Below are 19,910 nucleotides of genomic sequence, written 5' to 3' on the forward strand. Positions count from 1 at the left end.
TGCCAGAGTCTCAGTCTTGATTAAAGCCTCATGTCTAGTATTGGTAATAGGGAAATTATTGCATTTAAGGGGCAAACCATGTGATTGAAGTAATGCGTAGTTTGGCCCTGTGGTGTCAACAGATACTTACTAATTCCTTTAAATCCTTAGCTATGTTTAGCTCAAGACACAGGATCCATTGAGTATTTAAATTCAGGGAGCACTGAACAGGTGGCAGATATTTTGACAAGTAGCACACCCCCAAGTCCATTTGTCCAGTTGAGCATGTTCAGTACTGGTGTGGAGCGGACAGGCCATTTTAGTAAAAGTAGAAGCAGACATCTAAAACATGGGTAGGCAAATTAAGGCCTGGGGGCCAGATCCAGCCCAACCGCCTTCTAAATCTGGCCCGCAGACAGTCCAGGAATCAGCGTGTTTTTACATGAGTAGAATATGTGCTTTTATTTAAAATGCATCTCTGGGTTATTTGTGGAGCATAGGAATTCATTCATTTTCCCCCCAAAAATATAGTCCACCCCCCCCACAAGGTCTGAGGAACAGTGGAACGGCCCTCTGCTTAAAAAGTTTGCTGACCCCTGATCTAAAACATCCTGCAGCACTGCCTACTTAAGTCACGAACACTTCCCAAGCCAAGCAGAAGCTTTGCAAAGACTATACAGCTGTTACTTGTGCACCATGTAAAGGTAAAGGTAAAGGGACCCCTGACCATTAGGTCCAGTCGTGATCAACTCTGGGGTTGCAGCGCTCATCTCACGTTATTGGCCGAGGGAGCCGGCGTACAGCTTCCAGGTCATGTGGCCAGCATGACTAAGCCACTTCTGGCGAACCAGAGCAGCACACGGAAACGCCGTTTACCTTCCCGCCGGAGTGGTACCTATTTATCTACTTGCACTTTGACATGCTTTCGAACTGCTAGGTTGGCAGGTGCTGGGACCAAGCAACAGGAGCTCTCGGGGATTCGAACCACCAACCTTCTGATCGGCAAGCCCTAGGCTCTGTGGTTTAACCCACAGCGCCACCCGTGTCCCATTTGTGCACCATGTAATCACTGCATAAAGTGAGGGGGAGAGCCGTCTCTGCAAGGGGGAGTCATGGAGCCATGCACCTGGGAGCTGCAACTAACACTTCACACTGTACATGGTGTTCACAGTGACAAATGCCAGCTCGTATGCATGGCAATCCCATCCACTATGACATAATTCCAATGCAAAATACTATTGAGCAGCCAAGGCTGTAGTGCAAATTTCCATATTACTCGTTTTACCAAATGGCATGGACGTAGCTGCTTGGCTTAGTAGCCTATGCAGATCATAGATGCCTCCACATCAATGGCTACTGGCCATGATGGTGATACTCTACGTACCTCCACAGTTGCTTCTGAATGCCAGTTGCCACAGGAGAAGAGAGTGCTCTCGTGCTTGGGTCCTACTTGTGGGTTTCCCACAGGCATCTGGGGAGGGCACTGTATGAAGAGAATGGTGGACTAGATGGGCCTTTGGCCTGATCTCTAGCAGGCTCCTTTTACACTTATGTATCAATAAAGTGTCACTTATTTAGCTACGTGGCACTCTGCAAAGATTAGAGACATGGAGTTTGGAATCTGAAACAAACTCAGGGAGGCAAGAAGGAAAGGTAGGAAGAGGAAGTGTGATCATTTCAATTTCGCATGCATTGGCTTATTTATAATGAAGCATCTTCCTCAAAAGCAATCGCCAAAGCAGCTGTTCTGTCATCTGTGAAAATCCTGGGCTTCCGGTAGCCACTGTTACAACACAGGTCACACCCAACTGTAGCCCTTTCTCTTTGGCGATCACTTGTAGCCGAGTAAGATTGTCTTCCATAAACACGGTTTTAATAGTGAGTCCATAAGTGACTGTGGAGGCCAATTCTGGATCCACACATCCTTCCACAGTGGGGACATTGGTTTCCAGGTGGGAGCTGATCATGGTGAGGGTTTGCCAAGTGTGCCTTCCTCTTAGCACACTACTCCTTTCCGTCCTGAGTTTGAGCGTCTTCAGAGCCCATGACACCTTTGGTAAAGGCTGTTCACCAATTGGAGCGCTTGCAGGCCAGTCTTTCCCAGTTGTCGGTGCTTTAAACCTCTTTTGTTGACCACCAGCATTATGCTTTCCATTTTTAAGTTTGGAATAGAGTAAAAGAAAGGCAAAAGGTAAAGTGTCAGAAATATACTTTCCCACAATCCCAAAAGGGTCTGGTGAAGGGCTTCCTGGGGCATGTTTCTGAGGCATGAGAAAACAACAGAGAGCAAAACTACAGCTTGCTCTCCTTCTCCCTCTCCTTCTCCTAGAAGGTTGGACAAGATGACCGCTGGGACCCCTTCAAGCACTACAAATCCATTCTTCTTCAAATGAAATAATTGTGATGACCTGAAGCAACATGTGCCTGTCGAAGAGATACAGTTAATTAGTGTTTATTGGCCCTGATCCAGAAAAGGAGCAAAAGGCTGTTATCATAATTAACATCTTCTGTTAATTATAACAAGCCACAGTTCTCAGAAAAAGGTGTCTGAGGGAGAGTTGGATCCTGCAAGTTTCCTTCTCAACAGGCAGAAAGAGAGGTCTGCATGTAGAGGAGGAGGCCCAGGGTCAGAGCCCTCCAAGGCAGCCATGGAAATCTTGGCAGCTCGTGCTGATCCACCACCAGTGGTGCTCCAAGTGTGGAAAGCCAGGAAGAGGGAGACTGTGGATCTGCAGATCCCTACATCCCACCTCTGCTTGCTATCATTAGGAATGGGGTTAAGACTCTGGTCGACAGAGGTCTGATACTGGAGCTGCTCATGGCTGCTAGGTTAGAAATTGTACATCAAATGAAGGGTCTTGTGACCTCTCTTTCAATGCTTGGTATGCAAAAAGGCCTGGCTCTTAGTGAGAAGTGGACTCAGAACTGCCAGGAAGCAAGGGGAGGAAGAAGCGAAAGGCAAGTTCTCTGAGATGTGGTTTCAATTTATTGCTTAATGCTCATAACAAAGATTAGATGTTCCAGCCTCTTTCCTTTTGGTTGGACTCAATAGTTTCAGCCAGACCTGCCATTTCGGGATGCTAACGAATTTTCTGTGCTGAATCCATCATTGTCTGCCCTATCTTTTGTGTTACTAAGGCAATTTTGTGGTTTGCTTTTTTTGTGAGAACAGTTCAGGAAAAATTCAGGTGTATTTTTTATTTTAAAAAAAATATCATGCCTGTCTCAAGAACAAAACCAGTGGGGGTGGTGTGAATTAGAAAGAAGGACACAAAAACCCACCTGCAAGTTGAACAAATTTCCGAAATACAAGAACGGTCTTGTATGTTCCCAACAGGAAGCAAGAAAGAACAACCTATCAGAAAACCCCTGCCCCACAAAAAGAAAAAAGAAAAAACCCAGAACAAGTTTCCGAAAAATAAGCAAATGCTGGCTTTGCATAATTTGTTGTGATAGCCTAATTCAAATGATCTCAGTGCCAAATTATAATAAGCACAAATCTGTCAGCCCACAGAACCCAAGGAAAAGTTTGCAGTTTCAGGAAAGGACTGGCTTTAATGCTCCAATACTGCTCCCTAGTGAACCTGTGGAGATGCTGTTGCTAAAATCCTCTCCCTCCTTCGCTCTAGGCTTTTTCTCACAGTACAGGCAACCACATGAAAGGGTTCGGCACTGGCGAGATGCCGAGCAGCCGGTTTAATCTCGGGGGGGGGGGGGGAGAGACCCGATTATAATAACAACTGCAGTTGAGTCAGAACATGGCTCTTATCGTACAATTTTGCAATCAAGTTCATAACCACCTTTGATGGGGGTGGAGAAACCAATCAGAGTGGAATGGCAGCATTGGCTTTGGCAAGAGGGACTATGAGTAGACTCGAAACACCAGCAGGATGCAGTGAAGAGTTCTGTTAAGTGCATGCTTAAAAGCGCATGCTTACAACTGTCTCCTCTTTATCCGACACAAAAATTAGTAGCTGTGTCCAACGCCCCCCCCCCAAATAACCCAGATCAGGCATGTGGTATGAGGAAGAGGGTGCTAACTCTTTCTTCTCTGTGTTGTTTTCCTAGCAAAAGTATTACAGATGAACAAAACTGTCAATATCGATTTCTTTTCATTCCTTGTTCTTCCAATCTTAAATCCAGTTTTTCCATATTTCTACATCAGTTTGCATTTTTTTTAAAAAAGTCCTCATGAAAAAGCGCCTGCATTTTGGTGTACATTGCTTCTAAAATATGCATTTTTGTATGCAAGTTTGCCAAACACATGGGTCTTTCTTTTAGCAAATTTCCTGAATGCACTTTTGTACATTAATTTCACTAATACAGGTATATGTATTATGTTGCATAGTTTCCCCCAATATACGCATTTCTGGGTTGGAGAAGTGCATCTCAAAATTCAGAGAAGTGTGAAATTTGAAAGATAGCTGTCTTTTGATCCATGCACATAGATCTTTTCAGGAAGTGAAAATTATAAAAATAAAGTGTGAAGCAATCCGAATTTCTCCTCCACCCCTACTCTGTATAGCAATCCCACAGGAGCTCCAGCTAAAGCAGATGTGGGGATCCTTTGTAAAACTGCTAGCACATTTGCAAAGCAAAGCAGGGTCTGGTATGGTTTCAAGCTGGATGGGGCACAGTGTGTTGAGATTCCTACATTGCAGAGGGTTGGGTTGCTAGATGACCCTTGGGGTGACTTCCAACTCTTCAATTCTGTGTTGGTGAACTACAACTCCCATCATCCTTGCTTGCTGCAGCTGATGGGAGCTGTAGTTCAGCAACATCTGGCAGGGCAAAGGATCCTCAACTGAGCTGAAGCGTTGCTCTGACAATTCATGGGATATTGGTATAACTACCGTGTTTCTCATATTATAAGACATGTCTTATATTTATTTTTTCCTCAAAAAAACACACTATGGCTTATTTTCAAGGGATGTCTTATTTTTTCCCTCCTCCTCCTGCCGCGGCCGGCATTGCTGCTGCGCCTATCACTATGTCTTATTTTCGGGGTATGGCTTATATTCCTTGAATGCTTAAAAATCCTGCTATGGCTTATTTTATGGGTATGTCTTAAAATATGAGAAACAGGGTAGTGGTGCCATCAGTGCAGGATTTTGAGGGTGCTCAGTGACAAAGTCTAGGGCACCACACAGCAGAAAGAGCAGCCAAACACAACAAGACTATCTTACTACATTGCCAAGTGACTGAAGCAATAGGCATTTTCATCTGTAAAGCACACACCCTGCACAGCTGCTCACAAAACCTGTTAACTCCAGAGTCTAAAATTATACCACAACACTGGGCATAACTCTGTAGAAGCCTATATCTTCACTAAAAGGGTAAAGGGACCCCTGGCCATTAGGTCCAGTCGCAGACAATTAAATACAGTGGTATTTAGTTCTCTAACTTAATCTGTTCCGGGAGTCTGTTTGACTTCCAAAAACATTCAAAAACCAAGACACGGCTTCTGATTGGCTGCAGGAGCTTCCCGCACGCAAGCAGAAGTTGTGTCGGATGTTCTGCTTCCGAAAAAGGTTCACAAACCGGAACACTCACTTCTGGGTTTGCAGCGTTCGGGAGTCAATTTGTTCAGGAGCCAAGCCATCTGAGTAGCAAGGTAAAGGTAAAGGGACCCCTGACCATTAGGTCCAGTCGTGACTGACTCTGGGGTTGCGGCGTTATTGGCCGAGGGAGTCATCTCGCGTTATCGGCCGAAGGAGCTGGCATACAGCTTCCAGGTCATGTGGCCAGCATGACAAAGCCACATCTGGCGAACCAGAGTAGCAGTTCTAAAGCACATCAAAGTGCAAGTAGATAAATAGGTACCGCTCCAAGCAGGAAGGTAAATGGCGTTTCCGTGCGCTGCCCTGGTTCGCCAGAAGCGGCTTAGTCATGCTGGCCACATGACCTGGAAGCTGTACACCGGCTCCCTCGGCCAATAACGCGAGATGAGCGCCACAACCCCAGAGTCAGTCACAACTGGACCTAATGGTCAGGGGTCCCTTTACCTTTACTGTAAGGTTTGCAGTTCATAAGGACATAAGAAACGTCGACCTGGCTCAGGCCAGAGGCTCATCTAGTTCAGCATCCTGTCCTCACAGTGGGGAACCAGATCCATGTATGAAACCCACAAGGAGAACCTGATTGCAACATTCCTCTCCATCCTTCTGATTCCCAGCAGCTAGCATTCAGTGGCATGCTGTCTCCCACAGTGGAGGGAGGAGCATTAGTGCAAGAGGAACATAGAATCGTGGAATTGCAAAGTTAGAAAAGTTCATCTAGTGCAGTAACTGCTGCCAGCTACGTACCTCTCCACTGAAAAGGACTTCCTTAATCTGAACCTTGTTTGTTTAGTCTTCAATATTTTGCCCTTGTGTTGCTCCAAATATTCACCATGGACTCCCGTGTCCATCGAGGCACTCACAAAACAATGAAACCAACATCAGGTGCTTGCAGCTTTCCTATCGTTTCTAGGGAGTGAACAGCTCTTGGGTGCCTTCAGAATATTCCAGTTCCATAGGAGTGTCATCCCTAACTCCCCATGAAATGTGTGCGCCCCAGGAGCAAATCTGGGGTGGGGTGGGGGGAGATCAACTAAGGCTTCAAATCTGTGTACATAGACTTGGGAGTAAGTCCCAATGAACTCATTGAGACTTGAATCCAAGGAAACATGCATAAGACTGTGCTGTAGGGATGGAGAGGAAATGTAGTTTCTGTTTGCATTTAAAGGCAGACCCACCAAACATGCACTTTCTGAAACAATACATGAACCAAACCGCAGCCGTCTTATCGAAATTCGCATTTTTTTGAATTTTGCAATGCAGCTCTCCAACCAAGTAACATGTATTAAAATACAAATTAGGCAACAGTGAGCATAAAAATGCACATATTTGTGGAAAGAACATACAAAAATGCATTATATTGGAGGAATTTATTTTCCATAAATGTTATAATATTGGAAGTCACATAAAAACATGCATATTATGAGAAGTTTGCACTAAAAAGCTGGTGTGTTTTTTAAAAAAATCGTGCGCACACAAATCGATGTGAAAATATGGAAAACTGAACTTAAGACTGCAAATATGAGAAACTGCAAGGTGGCAGTCCGATGCAGTTTTACTTGGGAATAAGTCCCACTGAAGTTAACGGAACTTATTTCTCAGAGCTGCACTTTTCATGAAAACCACGGTTTTAATGTGTAGTCACGTTTATTTTCCATGAGGGTCATAGGCATGCCTCACTCTCCCTGGATTGCATCCTGCAACTTGCAGCATTTTTGCACATGATGCAAACATCTGTTTACTCACTTTTGATACCTGCACTTCAAACATCATGCCTATGTTTAATGTGTAGTCACATTTATTTTGCATGAGGGTCATAGGCATGCCTCAATCTCCCTGGATTGCATCCTGCAACTTGCAGCATTTTTGCACATGATGCAAACATCTGTTTACTCACTTTTGATACCTGCACTTCAAACATCATGCCTATGTTGAGTAGAGTGCACATACATTCCAGTTGAAAAATGACTCTCCTCCATCTTCTATGCCATATAACTTTTTTACAGCTGCATGCAGAAATGAAGTGCAACAGCTCTTTCTGTGCTGCGGAAGAAACACCTTTTTGTAACTCCCAGCTCTGCCACAGAAGTCTCCCATCTTGCAGAAACTCCCCATAAGAAATAGCAAGCGGGTATTCATTTGTCACTTTTAATGATAATGGATGATGCTCCACATTGGGTTTTTACTCAGAGCAGATTGGCTGAAAGTTGTTGACCATGACTAACTTGGGTCTGTTCATTTCAACAGGTCGACTCTGACCTGTTGGATGCAGCCTGTTGTGTCCCTCAGTTCAGGATATTTTGTGCCTCAGAGATATTTGAGAGGCTTTGGTTCTCTGTTTTATAAGACGTCCAGAAGGGTGGAAGAGTCTTTACAATGAGAAGCCTTCCATGTCCATTTTCCTTCGGCGGCAGGGGGTTGCTACTGGTAAGCGTGAACCAGGGCCGTCTCTAGGCCCGGGCTGAGTGGCGCAAGGCGCCAGGGCGCCTGGCCACCAGGGGCGCAGAAGGGGCGCTGAACGGCTGGTGTCTGGGAGCAGCTGCTGCCGGCGCCCCACCACCCCCACCCCCACAGTGGCAGTAGCGCGTGGCCATTGAGCTTCCTCCTGCCTAGAAGCAGAATCAATGAGACTCCTGCCTAGAGTGGCACCACGCGCCTGCTGCCACTCTAGGCAGGAGTCTCGCTGATTCTGCTTCATGGAGGAAGCTCAATGGCCGCGCGCCACCGCCATGTCCCGGAGCGGCCACTGGAGGGAGGCGCCAAGGAGGGGCCAGTCCAGGGCGGGAGGCCGAGCAGCTCCCTCTGTGGGAGGTGGGCTCTGCGCCCAGGCCAGCCCCCTGCAAAGTGGTGCGCGCCGTCCAGGCTCCACTATCCTCCATCCCCACCCCTCAGCCGTGTGCTACTGCTGCCATGGGAGGGGGACGCCGGAGGATTCTTGAACCACAGCGCTGGATACCCTTAAGATGTTACTGGCGTGAACGAAGCAAAAGGTTGAACGAAGCAAAAGAGAACATGATCCCATCAGAGCAAATATTCCCTCCACACAAAGAGAAAAATTGTGGCTGTAAGGCAAACTCTGAGGTCCAGCATAAGTGCTGTTAAGTGAATGACAAGACATACAAACAAGTGCCTGTCACCTAGAGATTTGCTCTGGGAACACAGAGCGTTATGCCTAGGGGTCTAGGAGATGAAGGAGAGAAGAATTACTCATCCGCAATTACAATATCATAATGAATTTTTAACTTTGTTCCACCCTACTCCACCCCCCGGCCTAACAAACGCCCTCAAGGCACCAAACTGCAAATGGACACCGTGTTGAATTAGGAGGGGAGGGGGGAGGGAAGAAAAGCTGTTGAAACTGAGATCCGCTGAGCTGACAAGAAAAAAACCAAAATGCCACAGGTAGGAGGCATTACAAAAGCAACACCCTAACAACCTTATATATAAAAGGCAGAGGAAACCGCCCCGTTAGCACACTGCCTGCCTGTCTGTCTGTCTTTCCTGACTCTCCTTCACCTTTTCCTTGCTGCTTTTTGGCAAGCCACATCCCTCGGCTAACATGTCTACTCGGATATCTACCTCCTCGAGGAGAATTTCTTCCTTTGTCAGTGGGGACGGAGGGGCCAAAATGGGCAGCGTTGGAGGAGGCAGTATGTACGGTTTTGGCGGGGGGTCCATGGTCGGACTAGGCAGTGGCTATGGAGGGGCTGCATGCAGTGGCTTTGGTGGACCTAGCTTTGCAAGCGGAGTTGGCTTTGGTGGGGGGTCTGGCTTTGGTGGCGGAGCTGGCTTTGGTGGCGGGGCTGGCTTTGGTAGCGCCTCCGTGGGAGGCGGTGGCTACGGAGCCAGCTACCGCTCCAGCTCAGCAGTGGCCTTGGGTGGTGGCTATGGAGGGGGAGACAGCATCTTCCTGGCTGGGGCTGAAAAGGAGACCATGCAGAACCTCAACAGCCGCCTGGCAAACTACCTGGAAAAGGTGCGCTCTCTGGAGGAGGCGAATGCCGAGCTCGAGCTTAAGATCCGCCACTGGTATGAGAAGAATGGGCCCGGGGCTCCTGGAGTGACCCGCGATTACAGCAAATATCACCAGATCATCGAGGATCTTCGCAACCAGGTGAGGAAACAAACGCATCCCCTAAGTCACACTGAAATGTATGGAATCTATGTGAGGGATTTGCTATTGGACATCTCCCCTGCAGTTCTGCACAGCTTGTTAAGGTGGCATTGGAGGCGCCAGTTGTGTACAAAATGAGATAATGCACATATATATGACTGTATGAGTAAGCAGACCAAGATTTTTAAAAAATTGCTTTACCTGTTTTATCACTCATATATGTATGTAGTGTAATCAGAGGGGAAAGTTCAACATGGAGGGTTTTTCTTTCTTTCTTAGCACTAGAAACCCAAATGCAAAATTATAATGGGATGAAACTGGCATAGGCATCGAAAGCCATTTCATTGGTCCAGGCAAGTCAGTAGCAATGGCTGTCTGGCGCTTTAGAGAGTTTTCCCCAGCTTTAGGCAGAGAAACCAGAGAATGAACTCAGGGGCTTTTTTTTTTTTTACAAGTGAAGCACACACAGCTACAATCCTCCGTTACAAGCCTCAATCTGCTTAAGTAGGATGCAGCAGTCAATCATTTAAAACTCTAATGAATGACATTTCTTCAGAACGATAACATTCTGATTTGCTGGTGCTTATCTCTGTTAGCGATAAAGGTCTTGTCCACATATTAATTCAACAAAAGGACTGGAATTGAAGCCAAATTAGTCTTGGTTTTTTTTTTGATAATCAAGTTCATGTAACTGGAGAAATTTCAGCTGAAATTCAAGTGCTTTGGCTGAATAATTGTTGTAAAAGCTAACATTGTCTATTCTTACTCTTCATATTCAAAACATCGGGGAGATTTATTTATTTTTAAGTCAGTTTTTACACTACTCTACAAATCAACCCTGATTATTAAACAAAATGCATTAGCTGTTAATCTGGAAATGCGCATTTCCCCACACAAAATAACCTTGTTTTATTCTTTTAATATTCCGTTCCAGATCGTCAATGTGACCATTGACAATGCCAATGTAGTCTTACAGATTGACAATGCTAGGCTGGCTGCTGATGACTTCAGACTGAAGTAAGCTAAATGCAAAACTTTTCTGCTTTTTTTTAAAAGCGAAATGTTGGTTCTTAAGTTTTCTACCCCACTCCTTTCAATGACATTCGGTCATTGGGGTCTACTTATATGTAATGCAAGTTGGAAATCAAATAATGTAATGCAAGTTGGAAATCAAACCCCACCCCAATGCTATGGTCTATGATGGGCAGCTGTTAAAACTGGGCAAATTTGGTAATTATCAGCTATGCAGAAAAATGAGTAGAGATACATAATGCTACTTCTTCTACTAAACACAGTAAGACTATAGCAATACACATGATATCAAGTCCACCTTTTACCAACCCAAATGTTTGCTTGCTTTTGTCAGGATCCAGTGAAATAAAACAGTGCTGGGACGAGCTGGGTTTTGAAGCCCTGTCTCCCAGGTGCAGATCTAACAAATCAGCTGGCTCCTAGTAAATATCTGCTTTAATTATCTTAGAGTCCAAGGGGATCTCACCAGAGCATCTATCTAATCCCCTCCAGCTCCCAGCAGCCTTCCTTGCCCCATCCCACATTGTTTGGAAGCCCCATTGAAGAATTTTGGGGTGACTTCAGAGGGTGGCCAGGACTCTACTTCTTGCAGGAGTGCCAGCTTGGCCCCGTGACCGTGGGTACCCGGGGCCATGGGTGTCATGCAGCGTGCATGGCCCTGGCACTGAAATTTGTGGGTGCCCAGCCTCTTCATGGGGAATTTAGTGGGTGCTTAGGATCCCAGGAAGTTGGTACCTCTGCTTTCTTGAGTTAAGCTTCTCACTCTGGCTTTTGAAAATTGAAGAACTGATTTGCTCACTGTAATGGACTTTGGGGCTATGCGGCTAAGGATTGGTCTTTGTGCTGCATTCATTGTGTTTGTGTAAGCTATGTAACCCACCTTGGGACCTTCTGGGGAAGGGCAGTTAAGAAACACCATAAAGAATGACAATATTCCAAGTGCCTTGGAATGATCTTGCCATTTCGTTTGCTGTCTTTACAAGCAGCTAATCTGAGCCATCTCCCTATATATCTCATAGCCTTTTATGCTCACTTGCCCCTTTCAGGTTTGAGAACGAGCTCTTCCTTCGCCAGAGTGTTGAAGGAGACATCAATGGCCTGCGCAGAGTGCTTGACGACTTGACCATGAACAGGTCTGACCTGGAGGCGCAGCTTGAAAGCCTCACAGAGGAACTAGCATACCTTAAGAAGAACCACGAGGAGGTAACCAACTCTTTCGTTTCACCACAATCCCCCTCCCTTTTCAGTAGTTTTCCACCCTGATCCAGTCAAAGGCAAGACTGTGTGTATGAGTCTATGGGGTGCAGGACAAGCGCCTAGCACAGTGCTGCAAATCAAAACGTTTGTTTTAGACAAAGGGAAGCTCAGGTTAATTCCTCACTTAGCCCCAAAGCTTACTAGAGTACCTCCTGGGCAAGTCAACTTCTGCCTAACCTACCCCACAGAATTAATTCGATTATAATAGTCCACCTAAATCCAAGATTCAGAATGAGGAACATTTCAGAAATATTTCAACTTCCTGCATGAAGTCAATAGAAGAAGAACAGTTTGAAGAAGAAAAAAGTACTTAGAACCAGCTTAGACAACCCTTCTTACAGTACCAGGTGTGGGCTTTCAAAAGTTTTCAGGAGGACGGAAGTGTAATTGTAAAGGCAAGGAGGTCAGACTTGTGAAATAATTCCACATAAATCGTTGGGAAAGTGAGCAGGCACTAGCGCAGAGTCCTGACTTTTCATTGGTTGGGTTAGCTCATATTATGCCATATGGATATGAAATCCTGTTACATCAGCGTGCAGAAAGAATGAATCAATTCCATCACTCACCTTCAGTCTCTGACCGCATTTGTTACATCACACCATTGTTCTTAAGCTCAAAGGAGAAATCACGCCCTTATCAAAGACTCCATCTGAACTACCAGGAGATGACTATCTAAATTAAGTTCAAATTGTGCCATAAACTGCTTTAATGATTAGTGTGTGTGCTCTCTCCTAATGGCTACTCATCGCTGTGCCTGTGTGGTCCAATGTTACTACACAAAGTTATGATACACGGGGCTCTGTGGGCCCCGTAGCTTAGGCTGGGGCTCCCCCCCCCCAAAAAAAAATTCTATAGACAGAACATCATTTTACACTTTCACTGTGTAAGGTAAAGCTGGCATATTTAGAATGGAGACAGGCGCTCCTGCAATTAACCCTCCACTCTTTGGGAACACCCTTCCCTTGCTTAGATTCCTTTATGCCTAGTGGGTACTCCGGGGCCAGGCAGGGAGAATGGATCTTCCTTCAGAGCTTCCCAGGCCCTAAGGCTAGTTTCGGTAAATGAGATGCAGATCATTTTCTCTGTTGTATTTGTCCTGGGAACAAATCCAACAAAAATAAAATTAAAGATAATGGTTTACCAACTTCTGGAGATGCTGGCGCTGGCTGTCATGAAAAGTTTAAGGTGGTTGTTTCATTGTCTCTACTTAGGATGGTGGTATACAAGTTTCATGGTTACAGGGGAACGGCCCGATACCTTGTGTATATGCTGAGAGAGATGGTTTCACAATTATTCATAGTACCTGGACAGAGCCCGAATAAACTGAAAACAGGATTGAGCCCTGGCTCGGCTGAATGACCTGCATAGTCCTTCTCTGAATACTCTCTTCGCCAGATAATGCTTCAGTGCTTCAGTGATCTTAACGGTCCAGACCTCCCCAGCCTAGTGCTCTGCAGATGTTTTGGACTACAACATCCATCAACCCCAATGGTCAATGGTTGGGGGTGGTGGGAGTTGTAGTCCAAAACATCTGAAGAGCATGAGGTTGGGAAGGGGTTTCTTAGACCATCTGCCTAACAAGGGCTGCCATCTATTGCAAAAAATATAAAAGGCCATTATGTTTGGTACAGCTGAGACTTTCAATCCAGGAAGCCTTTTGAGCACTTAATGAAAAATTCTATATAAAACCCTATGCTGTTGTAGTCATTTCCTGTGTAATGAAGACACGATTATTGCTTCACGAAATGCTGGTGTTATAAAGACACAAAATGCTTGGAACATTTTTGTACAAATTTTACTGTGGATGATGTCCTTCTAGATAAGAAGTTGGTGGATCACTGTTTACTGCCTTTACCCTGCTTCATCATCTCAAGTTAACCTGCTTCTAATATTCTTGCTCAGGAAATTAACTTGCTGAGAAGTAGCTCTACGGGTGACGTCACAGTGGAAATGAACGCGGCTCCAGGAATAGACTTGACTAAGTTGCTGAACGACATGAGGGCGCAATATGAAGACCTCGCAGAACAAAATCGCAGAGAGGCGGAAGAACAGTTTCACAAAATGGTAAGGTGGATGGGTGGCTGCTGAAAGCAAATTCTATTTGATGTGTTGCGTCAAGCAATGTTTACAACATAGGGGAGGGTGGGGAAGAGTGTGCTCAAGATGACCGTCACATACAAAAATGCATTCTGTTAGCAGAATGTTTGCAAAAACATGTACATTACTCAAAAATGTATGCAAAAACTTGTTCGTGCAGAGAAATACACACTAAAATGCTGATGAATTTTCATGAGGATTTTTTTAAAAAAAATTGCAAATTGCTGCAGAGATATGGAGAGCTGAATTTAAGATTGGAAAATGAGAAAGGGAGAGAACTGGAATTAACATATCCTTCCCCCCCCCCACTCCTCTTACCAGTGATACTGGACAGAATGAATCTGTATCAAATTCCTACATGCCACAAGCACAGTTATAACCAGTTGTGCATTGCCTCCCCCACAATGGGCAGAAAAGGAACCATATTTGATGTCAAACCCCATAGGCTAATTTATACGTATAGGTGTAAATTTAGAAATCATACCTATATTGTAAACACAAATGCAACAATGCATCACACCATAGTGGTAAAGGCTATGACCAGGTGACCTGCATGCCCACTCGCCAAGTGCTAACTGTTGATGGGCAACTTCAAAGCCCCCGATGAACTCCCTTCCTACTTTGTTTATCTTTTAACTGGGCTTGAACTGGACAGCCCTTCAAATAAAAGACTGCCCTCCGTAGAAGAGGAAAATATTCCATGCCAAGTTACATCTTACTGATTTTTCTCCCACAGAGCCAACCACTGCAGCAACAGATCTACGATGACGCCGGTGCAGTAAACTCCGCCAGGAACGAGTTAATTGAGCTGAAACGCTCATTCCAGGCGTTGGAGATAGAGCTACAATCCCTTCTGGCTAAGGTATGTGTTTTGCATCTCCTTCCTTGGACTGCAGGGCATCGAAAGCAGGCTGAGCTCCCTTTGGGGGGCTCGGCTTTTGAGATAAATGCCATTTTTTAAAAAAAAACAAGCCTGCTTCCAAATTCATAGTTTAAGGGGGAGTTATAGGCTGCAATCGTAGAGAGTAGAAACCTTGAAGCAAAATCAATGCAGGCCCCAGAATCCTAGAAGCTCAGAGAACAGCAGGATTCTTCTCCCGGGATGCTTGGCTTCCAGTATCCAACACACTGCATCAGGATTAGAGATGCTGATTTCTCTTCTATAGCCCCACACCTGCTAGGCATGTTGGTGGTTTCTAGGAAGCCCGGGGTACCCAACGTGGCACTCGCCAGATGTTGCTGGACAGGACTACAACTCTCATCATCCCTGACCATTGGCCATGTTGGCTGGGGCAGATGGGAATTAGAATCCCAACATGTAGAGGTCACCACGAAGGCCACCCATGCTATAACCCGGTGTTTCCCAAACTTGAGTCTCCAGCTGGTTTTGGACTACAATTCCCACCATCCCTGACCACTGGTCCTGCAAGGTAGGGAGGATGGGAGTTGTAGTCCAAAAAATAGCTAGAGGCCCAAGTTTAGGAAACACTGCTCTAACCATTCCGGCGTAGCTAACTAGCTTATGTTGCAATCCTATGCACCCTTACAGGGGAGTAAGCCCCATTGCGCACAGTGAAACGAACTTCTGAGTAAACATACCTAGCACAGCATGGTGAGTAGCTTAGAATTACTAGGGGAAACTGGAGTCTCCTACCCTGTTTGCTGTCCATAATTCGAGTCTGGCCATTGCATTTCAAATGGGAGTCATACAGATTGTGTTTATGTTTGATATTAGGTTGCTAAAATGCCAAAAAGCAAAGCAAAACAAAAGCCATGTGTACAGCAATTTCCAGGGACACATAAAATAGATATACCGACCCTCAGTTTTGGGGGAGCTGAACTTTACACTGGATGCTGAGCGAATGACAATATTCGCCTTCATTAGCATGTAAACAAGCCATGCCTTCCTTTATTTCTCCCACCGACAGAAAGCTTCTTTGGAAGGCACCTTGCATGAAACCGAAGCCAACTACAGCTCTCAGCTCTCACAGCTGCAGCACCAAGTGAGCAGCATCGAGGAGCAGTTGCAGCAGATCAGGTCTGAGACAGAGCTGCAAAATTCAGAGTACCAACAACTGCTGGGTATCAAGACACGACTGGAAATGGAAATTGAAACATACAGGCGCCTGCTTGATGGCGAGAGGTACAGGGATGATCTGAAAGTAAAGGGGAACCAAGCTGGGAGTCGCATGATGTTGGGTTCAAAGGGTCCTTTCCTCACACTTTTTTATTTTAAGCCAACGTGTTTGAAAAGGTGGAAGCAAACTTTCAGCATCAGTTGCTTCTTTTTCTGGTTTTTGTGTGGTCAGGGAAGAGGTATAAGAGACTCGGAAACTTGCTTCTAGTCCCTTAAACCCAAATATTCCAAAATAAAATTCGCAAAAGACCGCATTAAAAAGTCAACATTCCCACTTGAATGCAAAATCACCTCTCTGGTTCTCTATATATCACATCGACAAATGACAGATCGCAGAAGCAAAGTATTCCAGTTTTAATTGGGGGGGGGAGAGACCCTAAAAGATTATGACCTGCTAGAGGTCATCATTTGGTTCATTTTAAATACTGCGTGGGTGCCAGCAAGAACAAATCCTCCAGGAATGTGAATGACATAGCATGCGACTGTACTGAAATCGTTACTGCTTCCTCAACCATTTCCTAAAAATGTTTTTTTAAAAATCTGCCAGCTTCATAAGAGTATTAACAAGTTATCGTTGTGTTCCTTTTTAACAGTTTCCGCTCTTACGAACCAAAAGTTCAAATCAGAGGTAATTACAATTTATTATTTCAGAATAATATTGTTTTGCATTTAAAAGGACAATGTATAAATCTGAAAACCGTGTCCTTATTTCCATAACAGTGGGGGGGCATGCTTTAAGGTGGAACCAGAGGGAACCTAAGACTCTCTTTAGGTAGGACTGAAATACCATACCTCCCCACACACAGACACACACACCTAAAACCCTGGAGCTCTGCTGCAAGCCAGTGTAGACAATACTGAACTAGCTATTCCAGTGGTCTGACTCAATATAAGGCAGCTTCTGTGTTCTAGACTAGAGTCCTTTGCACTGAGCTGTTGGGTATTTGGCTCTTCCACTGCCATTGTCCCAGTGCCTGCTACTTGTAGAGGCTGCCAGCGCCACAGTCTTAGCCACCCCCCTTCAAAGCTTTCTTAAATACGAACCCTGAAATTTGGGGTCCCCTCCAAAGTTTCATACTCATTTTGTACTGTTCTGCACCACAAACCCCACATTTTGTACCACCTCCCAAGCTGGGTAAGTTGATACATCAAACTGGGGCTCGCCATTAATGTCTAAAAACCCAACATTATCTGGTTCACTCCAAACTGGTGCCAAAATTGTTGCACTTATTTTGTACCACCACCACCCAAAAATGCTCAAAGCAGGGGCCATAGGTATCCCCCCCAAAACCCAACATTGTTCGATTCACTGCAAAGCGGTGCTCGAAATTTGCAATAGTCTCAAACCCTTTTGCACAGCAAACCCCCCTGGTTTTGCTCCACCGCCACCCCCAAGCTGAGTAATCCTTCAACATTTCTGAGAACTGTAACAAACAACCACGTAGCAGAGGCAGTAGACAAGTGACAGACACCCCTACCCCCCAAGGCGTCAAATCTAGTGATGAGCTGGCCTGTCTCACAATTCAATCGAACAATGTTGACTTAAGAGTATTTGCACTAACCTTTATCCGTACTGGCACAAGTCCCTTTCACTTCATCAGCTTCAACTCAAGGAGTGCACTCAGAATTAACATGCTACCATGTTAATGGTGGGAAAGGATTTCAAAGGATTTCAGCTCCCTGTGGGCAGAAAACTAATTATCACTCACCACATTTAAAAGAAAAAGAATTTTAAAAAATCAGTAAGCTCAGTTTGATAAAATGCACACCGTTGCAGATTAAGCCTGAAATTAAAAAAAGAAGAAGAGAGAAGCAAACATTGGGAAGGAACGTTCAGTTAGATTGTATTCCTTTGGTAATCTGCATTCTGTTGAGTTTACAGAAAATCATGTGCCTGAATCCAAATAAAGAGTCAACAGAAGGAGAATAGAATAGCCCTTGTGCTATGCGTAGAATTCCCAAGTAGAGAGCTAGTATGTTTAGTGGTCAGAGTGTCCAACCTGGGAGACCAGAGTTCAAATCCTCATTAGAACATGAAGCTCACTGGGTTGTCTTGGGCTGGTCGCTGTCTCTCGCAAGGTTGCTGTGGGGATTAAATAACAAGGGATGGAGAGAATCATGTAAGATACCTTGAGCTCCTTGGAGAACAAGGTGGGGATATAAATGCAACAAGCAACGAGAAAAATAAATAAATACACATTCGTAAGAAAGAAAGTCTGGGGGAAATGATTGCCCTAATGATCCTAGCAGTAAAAAGTGTGAGTACCAAACATGAGTCTCGACAAAAACATTTCCCTGGTCCATCTTCTTTAAATCTGTAGCCAACATATGTTGCCAGGACCATGACATACCGGTATTTATTCATTCAGTGGCATATTCAACATGACTATTGTCCTGTTCCCACAAAGGATCTTTTTGCAGTCACTGTTTGGATGGCATTGTAAGATGCAACTGGCTGGCTTTGCTAACACAAGCTGACCCAAGTCTGGAGAAACTTGCCAGGTTTCTGTTGGCCTGCAGTCACAAAGCATTACTGATTAGTTAAATTGCTGTGGGATGTAACAAGCATTGCACCTTGAAACCTCCGTTGTTTGCTTGAAACAATATGTGTCTGGGCAGGAAGAGGTAAAGGATGACGTTTCGATGGATGTTGCTATTCTATACTAATAGCCAGGTGTTTGCATAATGGGGTAAAGCATTTTTAGGAGTGGTTTCGCTGCTATTACTCACTGCTGAATTGTTGCTGTTACAACTTTGCAGTTTAAATGATGTGTTGTTTTGTACGATTACCAGACCTTTAGAAGGCATCTTAAGGCAGCCCTGTTTAGGGAAGCTTTTAATGTTTGATGGATTTCTGTATTTTAATGTTTTGAACCCGGTGAACCCGGCCAGATGGGCGGGGTATAAATTATTATTATTATTATTATTATTATTATTATTATTATTATTATTATGTATTGGTTGTTAGCTGCCAAGAGCTCCAGACTGGAAGAAGGGCAAGATATAAACATCTTGAATGAAAGAGCAAATGAATTAATAAATCAATACTTGGTGCTTCTCCTCCAGCTCAACTCCAGTAGTTTCCCACATGTTGGGGAAATAGGCCATGTGAACCCATTTAGCGATATTATCAATGGTTAACTCCATCATCATTTTATTCCTTTATCAGAGCCCCTCAAAACAAGGGTGGTGAAGACCATTGTTGAAGAAGTGGTGGATGGCAAAGTGGTCTCTTCTCAGGTGAAATCAGTTGAAGAAAGGGCAACAAAGTGAACAGCATGAAAAGCAGAGCGGGGGACCCTTCAACTCAGGCGAGCAAGGGAATGGCCAAGTAGAAGAAAACCTTCTGGAACCAAAGCCAATTGTAGCTTAGTAGCTTCTTGCAAATATGGGCTCTAGAGGAGGGGAAAGCCCACTCAATATGCTTTCTTAAAACTTTACGGAGGTGTATGCTTTTAGAAATACTGAGAGCTACATCCTGTTTACTGCCGCAATGCAATAAACTTTCTTACTGTTGCAAGTGATACCTGACTTTGACTAGAATATTTTCAACTCTGGTGATGTTCTCCTTGTCCTTTCTATTTCTATATTATTTGTTGTGTTTACATCTTACCTTTCATTCAAGGAGATCAAGGTGGCAAACATGGATCTCTCGATCTCTTCACATTACCCTCAAAACATCCTTGTGAGGTAGATTAGGCCCAGAGGCAGTGGTTGGTCCAAGTTCACCCCATGG

At 44.8% G+C, this 19,910-nt stretch overlaps 1 protein-coding gene across 1 annotated transcript; it reads left to right on the plus strand.

Moving 5' to 3' along the window:
* Positions 1 to 8,995: 8,995 nt before the first annotated feature.
* On the plus strand, positions 8,996 to 19,698 carry LOC118095363 (keratin, type I cytoskeletal 47 kDa). Its single transcript, XM_035136570.2, has 8 exons — positions 8,996 to 9,651; positions 10,586 to 10,668; positions 11,730 to 11,886; positions 13,843 to 14,004; positions 14,774 to 14,899; positions 15,966 to 16,180; positions 16,768 to 16,802; positions 19,344 to 19,698. Exons 1-8 carry the CDS (start codon positions 9,097 to 9,099, stop codon positions 19,445 to 19,447), a joined length of 1,437 nt encoding a protein of 478 aa, XP_034992461.1. The 5' UTR covers positions 8,996 to 9,096; the 3' UTR covers positions 19,448 to 19,698.
* Positions 19,699 to 19,910: the final 212 nt, after the last annotated feature.

This window comes from Zootoca vivipara, chromosome 13 (assembly GCF_963506605.1).
Source record: "Zootoca vivipara chromosome 13, rZooViv1.1, whole genome shotgun sequence".
Taxonomy (NCBI): Eukaryota; Metazoa; Chordata; class Lepidosauria; order Squamata; family Lacertidae; genus Zootoca; species Zootoca vivipara.

Coding starts and splice junctions, on each gene's coding strand:
- LOC118095363 (XM_035136570.2), top strand. CDS start 9,097: ATGTCTACTCGGATATCTACCTCCTCGAGGAGAATTTCTTCCTTTGTC. Junction 9,652..10,585: donor TCGAGGATCTTCGCAACCAG/GTGAGGAAACAA, acceptor ATTCCGTTCCAG/ATCGTCAATGTGACCATTGA. Junction 16,803..19,343: donor ACCAAAAGTTCAAATCAGAG/GTAATTACAATT, acceptor TTCCTTTATCAG/AGCCCCTCAAAACAAGGGTG.